The sequence below is a fragment of the Chionomys nivalis genome, chromosome 10, assembly GCF_950005125.1.
Source record: "Chionomys nivalis chromosome 10, mChiNiv1.1, whole genome shotgun sequence".
Lineage (NCBI taxonomy): Eukaryota > Metazoa > Chordata > Mammalia > Rodentia > Cricetidae > Chionomys > Chionomys nivalis.
In genome coordinates this window covers 13,223,604-13,231,219 of record NC_080095.1, presented here as the reverse complement: position 1 = coordinate 13,231,219, position 7,616 = coordinate 13,223,604, and the positions used below count along the sequence as shown (strand labels likewise).

Here is a 7,616-nt window from a genome sequence, read left to right as displayed (position 1 = left end):
ATACCATATAGGGAATGGGAAGAATGAACAATCACTGGGACTCACTGGACAACTAGACTATCTAGTCAATGAGAACCAGGCCCAGTGATATAATTTGTCTCACAATAAGTTGTACAGATTTTAGAAAAATCCATCATATGTCAGCACACACCCACACATACACACATGTACATGGAGAGGAGTGAGACAGAAAGATTAAGAGAGAGAAAAAGAGAGGAAGAGGGAGAGGGAGAGAGACTGACACATAGACAGAGATAGGGAGACAGAGATAAAGGGAAACAATGAGAAACACTACAATAAACACACATATCACAACTGGAAACAGAAATTTGAATAATCATTTGGACATTCAAGGATTACTATAAACTATGCCTGTAGAGAAAATCCCTAGTGTGATATGGAGAGGCAGTGCAGACACAGAGAGGTCCATCTTCCATGCTTTTCTAAGCAGGTTCTTCTGTGACCCAGATCTCTAAGTGCTCTCAGCGCCCCCTGCTGGTCCTGTGTTCCCCACAGCGGTGTTTTTGTCTGAATTTTCAGTAGCATTCACTCACTGTGTTTCTTGCACAGTAATACATGGCTGTGTCCTCAGACCTCAGACTGCTCATTTCCAGGTACAGAGTGTTCTTGGCATTGTCTCTGGAGATTGTGAACCGGCCCTTCACAGCGTCCATATACCAGGTGTTACCACCATCGCTGCTAACGGTTGCGACCCACTCCAAAGCCTTCACGGAAGCCTGGCGGACCCAGTCCATGTAATAATCACTGAAGGTGAATCCAGAGTTTGCATAGGAGAGTTTCAGGGACTTTCCAGGTTGCACTAAACCTCCCCTAGACTCCAGGAATTGCACCTTACATTGGACACCTGTAAACACCAAGAATTCAGGTTAGAAAACTCACACAAAAGACATTTTTTCTTTCTCATGTCCACACAACACACAGCATCTCATATTTATGAATTACCTTTTAAAATAAGAACAAAGAAAGCCGATGTGAGCCTTAAGTCCATGGTGAGTGTCCTGTGTTCAATGTTGAACTCTGACTGGGAGGACTTGGGAATCCAGTGAGTGTCTCCTCTGCCAGAACTGCAGGGTCAGGGCAGGGCTGGATTTTATGGGCACAAAGAAGCCTTATTTGCATATCTTTCTTCCATAACAGGCTCTGTAGTTGGACCTGGGCAGAAGGCAGTACTCAAAGCAGATAGAAGACATCATACACACTGATGACAGTTATAGAAAGTGAAGAATTAACCTAGCTCTGTTTATACATTTTTTTTCTTGTTAGGGATTCGCCACATTTTATTTATTTCCCTTTTCACCATATGTATAGAAAATGTTTTGTTTCCACACTATCATGCCTCTTTAAGATCAATATGAAATTAAAAAACTCCACACACAGCTGTGTTTCTAGATATTAACTCTATCTGTTCCTCTGTCTCTGCTGCACATGACTTCTTCCTGAGCAGAATCTTGAACAGGGTTACACCCCCTCTAAGTAGAACTCCTTCACTATGATAGGAACACTTGAGACATTACTGAATTTTACTCAGTTCTTTTTTCCTCTTTTTTATTACTTTATTAATAATACCAATCAAAATTTTCACTTCCTCCCCTTCTCCCATTCCCTCACCCTCCAACTTCCCACTCCCTTCCCCCACCTCCTCCAGTCCTAAGACAGGGCAAGGCACTTTGCCTCTTGGAATTCCAAGGCCCTCCCCCCTACATCCAGGCTTAGGATGGTATGCATGCAAAGAGAACAGGAACCAAAAGCCAGTACATGCAGTAGAGAAAAATGCCAGTGTGATTATCATTGGCCCCTCAGTCTGCTCCAATTATCAACCACATTCAGAGGGTCCAGTTTGGTCCCCCATGCTCATTCATTCCCAGTGGAGCTGGGGTTGATGAGCTCCCATTAGCTCAGTCACACTGTCTCAGTTGGTGAACCAACCCCTCGTGGTCCTGACTTCCTTGCTCATCCCATAGTCAGACTGATGACTATCTTGAATATCACCAAAGAATCTTTGTCAGGCGCCGGATGGAGACAGAGACAGAAGACCACATTGGAGCACTGGAATGAGCTCCCAAGGTCCAGCTGAAGAGGAAAAGGAGGGAGAATTTTACTCAGTTCTCAGTGATGCTGTCTGACAGCCTCAGGAAGTTTGCAAATGTGATGTTTCTTGTTGCTGTCTGTCTTCCTCTCAGTGGTTGCTGTGAAGATAAGTTTATACTGGATGCCCTCAATTGTTTAAATCCTGAATTTTTCCCTATGATCACTTTTTACGCCCCACTCTTCCTTTCCCTTTCCCACACTCATGGCTGTCTTCATGCTGTCTTAGGTCAGTTTTTTTTTTCTGCATATTTATAAAGTCAGCATAATGGGGACATTTAATGCATTTTGTAATGCACTAAAACTTTGTATCATTTTTTTTTATTTTCAGAAGACTTTATTTTTATTTTCCCAAATTCTCATGCTTTCTACCCTCTCAGCTCATTTCTATCCAATTTTTCCTTTCACAACCTCAGTATTAGCCTGTGCTTTTTCCTTCTTGTCCTTCCCTTAAGATGTCTTTTCCAGTCTTGACTTCCATTCTAGTACCAAGCCTACAAAACAGAAGTCAGAACAGAAAAACAACAACAACAACAACAAAACCCAGAGAGTGCATGCAGAGAAATAATTATGGGAGCAACAAAAGCACTAACAATAACATAAACTCTGAAAATCAGAAAACTCAGCTGCTATGGGAAGGCTGAAGAGATATGGACCAGGGACCACAGCTGATGTCTGCAAGGATGTGCATATTTGTGGCTGAGGATTTTGTGGTCTGAGTCACACAATGAACCTGCAAATTAATCATTAGCTTGGACTTTGATGTGCAAGCTAATTTTTACCAAAATGCAAATGTTCAAAAAATATGCAAGCAATAAATATAACAAGTATACACTTTTATAAGGTCCTACTAGTTTAGAAGTAGGAAACTGTGGATGGTTCATTTTTTAAGCTAATTTGAAAAGTAACATCAAATCAAGGAAGTTGTGCTTTCTCTATCACAAATTTAAAAATAAAGTGCATGAATTAAAGATTATTCAAAATTTTTACAAAGCTGTCTTAAAAAGTTTCATAATTTTAGTCTATCTATCTATCTATCTATCTATCTATCTATCTATCTATCTATCATCTATCTATCTTTGTACCTATGTAGTATCTATCTATCTATCTATCTATCTATCTATCTATCTATCTATCTATCTAATTAGTGTGCTGATTTGTTTGACAATGAGCAATTAGACATCTTAGAGGAGTGTGGGGGAACACATACATTTAATGCATAATTTAAAAGCAATATTAATAGGCTATGAGAAGTAAAGGGTACTCTAGAAGATTTCTTGGTTTATAAGAAATTAAAACCAAAGGTAATGACATCAAACAGACGCAAATGCAGCACATTCCAGGTAACCACTGTTTCTGGGTGTACCTGTTAGTCCTCCACATCCCCTGTTGGTCTGAGTAGAGAGGTTTCTGAGCTTATGCTGGAGTTCTCTCACTGTGCCTCTGGATACATAGATACATGACTAAAGAGAGATTCAAAGAGAAAGAAAACCTCTAAATGGTTTACAATGTGTTTAAAATATATACAGGCGAAAGGTTAAAGTTCTCAGAGAAAAGAAAGAAAGAAAGAAAGAAAGAAAGAAAGAAAGAAAGAAAGAAAGAAAAAAGAAAGAAAGAAAGAAGCCTGGGAGGAAGAGACAGGCGGATCTCTGTAAGTTCAAGGATAGCCTGGTTTAGAGAGGGAAATCCAGGACAAAGATATACAGAGAACCTGTCTCAAAAAGCCAAAAGTTAAAAGTAAAAATTAAAAAAATTGAGGTTAAAATAAAGCCATGTAAAGATGGAAAATACACAGAGAATCTTCATACTGTATGTTATTATGCTTTCCTTAAATTGTTTGAATGCTGAGGAAGGAGCAACAGCTGCTAAAAGATATTTGCTTATAAATGCTGCAGAATTAATCCAAGATAGATATTTTGAAAATACCTTTGCTTCAAAATTGAAGTCAGAAGGAATGGCACTTTGGAGAAGAGATTTTGCTTTTGTTTCCACAGAAAATGAGAGGCTGTGGATTTCTTCAGAGTTAAGAAAAATCAACTTTGATCAAGGAAGGCCACCTGAGAAATCTCTAGCAGAAATAGATGGCCCAAATGTCTGAGTTCTACATCCAGAACAGGTTCAAGACTGCTGCCTGAGATGATCAAGACTCACAGGATACTTCAGACAGAACTTGGTCATAACTCTAAATTTTCTTTAGGTCTCCATAAGATTATCAGCACCCCCAAACAGCTGGAAGTAGCCTGGAATACTACGCCCACATTCCCAAAAATTGGACTATGGATATTTTCCTTTTTTTTTTAAAGAGGGGGAAGTGGTGCGGGAGAATTGTCTGTATTCAGTCAATCATGTTTTAAATAAATGCTGATTGGCCAGGCAGGAAATATAGGTGGGAAAACCAGACAGGAAGTAGAAATGATGTAATGAGAACAGGAGAATTCTGGGAAGGAGGAAGTTGATTACCCCACTCCTACCCAGACCACTGAAGCACCAGGATGTGATCTGCTCCACTAAAGAAAGGTACTGAGCCACATGGCTAACATAAATCAGAAAAATGGGTTAATCAAGATGTGACAGTTAGCCAATGAGAGGCTAGAGCCAATGGGCCAATCAGCTTTTAACTTGTAGAGATCTATGTATGATTTTCTTGGGGCTAAACAGCTGGGGGTACCAGGGAGGCTAGAAAACCCCAACAAGCAGGCCCCTTCATCTTACACATGACCATGTCCAAAGTTTGTAGATTGTTCAGTTTTATGAAAACAAAGCTCTTGGAGGTGTAGTGATATTTTGTTTGTGATCTTACAAATAAAGTTTCTTGAAGATCAGAATGCAGAGCTAAGCCACTACATAGCCATAGAAACCAGGCAGTGGTGGCACAAACCTTTAATCTCATCAATAGGAAGACAGAAAGTTTGTAGGAGTTCGTAGGTCTTTATTATGATTCCTGGTAATATAAATCACCATGGAAGGGAAGTGCAAAGCTGAATTCAGCATGCCTAGTGAGAACATAGAGAACATCCACCACCTCCTCCATCCTGGACACCACATTTATGTTTCTTATTTCTTTTTTTTTCATTTTTTTTATTCTTTTTTAATTAAAATTTCCAACTGCTCCCCGTTTCCCATTTCCCTCCCCCTCCTCCCACATATTGCCCCCTCCCCCCGCTCCCCTCCCCCTATCCCCACTCTACTTCTCCTCCCCCCAGTCCACTCCCCCTCCCTCTCGATACTGAAGAGCAGTCCAAATTCCCTGCTCTACAGGAAGACCAAGGTCCTCCCACTTCTATCTAGGTCCAGGAAGGTGAGCATCCAAACAGGCTAAGCTCCCACAAAGGCAGTTCATGTATTAGGATCGAAACCTAGTGCCATTGTCCTTGGCTTCTCATCAGCCTTCATTGTCCGCCATGTTCAGAGAGTCCAGTTTCAACCCATGCTTATTCAGTCCCAGTCCAGCTGGCCTTGGAGAGCTCCCAATAGATCAGTTCCACTGTCACAGTGGGTGGGTGCACGCCTCGTGGTCCTGATTTCCTTGCTCATGTTCTCCCTCCTTCTGCTCCTCATTTGGACCTTAAGAGCTCAGACCGTTGCTCCAAATTGGGTCTCTGTCTCTCTCTCGATCTATCGCCAGATGAAAGTTCCTGTGCCATTCTCCTTGGCCTCTCGTCAGCTCTCATTGTCCGCCACATTCAGAGAGCATATATTTTTGGGTGGCAGGGGTGGAGGCAGTCTTTAACATGGGGGAAGGCAGGCATCCTGTGAAAGCTATGATGGGAACATATGACTATGAATACTGTATTGCTCTAGTTCCTGATGCTTTGTAGGTTTGAAACATAATTTTCATATATCATACTCACAGTGTTTCTCATTTAGATTTGTCTGATATTTTCATTGTTATAAAACCTTGGGCAAATTGATCACAGTAGTCAATGCATATTTCTGTCACCATACTGTAGAACTTGGTATGGGACCATTTACTCAAACATTATTGCCTTTGGTTATCATAGAGATAGTTTGTATTAAAATTATTTAATACAGGTGCTCCGTGGATTCTCTTTTCTAGGAAATTCTCTAGAAGAAAGTTACTAAGAAAAGTCATTTGCAAAGATAAAGAGTTAATAAAACAACATGTCATTTAGAACTATCTTCTATTTGAGAGGTGGATACTTATTCTTCAATGTTTGTTTCTTTGTTAGGGTCATTTTTGTTGTGATGAAACACTATGACCAAGTAACAGGTGAAAGAAAGGGTTAATTCAGTTTACAGAGTCACATCACAGTTCACCATCAAATATGTCACGACAGGAAGTCAGACAGGGGAGGAACCTGGAGGCAGAAGCTCATGTAGAGGCCATGAGGGATGATGCTTACACCACAGCTTTCTCATTCTGCTTTCTTAGAGGCCATAGGACTGCCCTGTAAGAGTGGCATACACAAAATGGGCTAATGTTTTTTAAATAACTCCTTATGAAAATTCCCTACAGGTTTGGCTACAACTATCTTATGGAGGCATTTTCTCAATTGAGCCTCCCTCATCTCTGTTGACAAGTTATGACAAGTTGACATCAAACTTGTTCTGTTTTTTTATCTAATTATGTCTAGTAATCACATGAACACTCAAATAATATGCCATGTTGAAACGACCGTCACAGCTTATACATTTGTAGGTGGGTAAAATTTTTATCAATAATATGAAAGCTAGGGCCACCATGGAAGTAGGAAACCCAGTTGGAAAAAATACCTCAGTTAGATTGGGCTACAGGCAAGATTGTGATGTCATATTCTTTATAAATGAATTATACAGGAAGGTTAAGGCAGATGTGATATTCCTGTGTTGTATAAGAAAGCAGATGAAACAACCATTGAGCGCAAACCAGTAAGCAGAGTTCATGGCTTTTATTCAGTTCCCACCTCCAGGTTCCAATCTTGATCTCATGTCTTGATTTTCTTATATGATAATACTATAAGTTGTAAGAAGAACGAAATCATTTTCTTTCAATATTCCTTTTTACATGATGTGGTCATATCAATATATAAGACACTATGACAGCTTCCAAATTTTGAGCAATTTTTAGTAGTTAAAATGTTCAAAAATCCAAATTTTGAGGAATATTCAATATTGTATATTTGATGATAAGGAGACCCTTCCTACCTGTCTTTGTTTATTTATATTACTTTATCTACCCACAACTATATGTCACCTAACCTAAAATAAAGGTATTCACCAAACATTTATGTGTTTAATCTGTTCATGAACTTCAAACAAGACTGATGGATTCTGCTATCTTTCAGTGAGTTATTATGGTCTTTCCAGACAGACAGACTCTACCTGATTCAGTAAGAGGAGAAACAAGTGGATGAATTCAAGCATACCTGTGATTTCCAACCTCATTTATGAGTTTCTGTGTCACCTTCATTTCACCATTTCCACAGACTTCTTTGGCCTAAAATGTATCAACTACTGCCAGTCCAAGGCCTTCTCTGTGCTATGAAAATATTCTCATCTCTTTGGGACAA

General features: G+C 39.8%; 1 gene segment (V, D, J or C); it reads right to left on the bottom strand.

The window, feature by feature from the left end:
- Positions 1-536: 536 nt before the first annotated feature.
- On the bottom strand, positions 537-1,009 carry LOC130882915 (Ig heavy chain V region 6.96-like). The segment is given in 2 exon segments: positions 537-865; positions 964-1,009. Coding segments are annotated over 2 exon segments (375 nt in total).
- Positions 1,010-7,616: the final 6,607 nt, after the last annotated feature.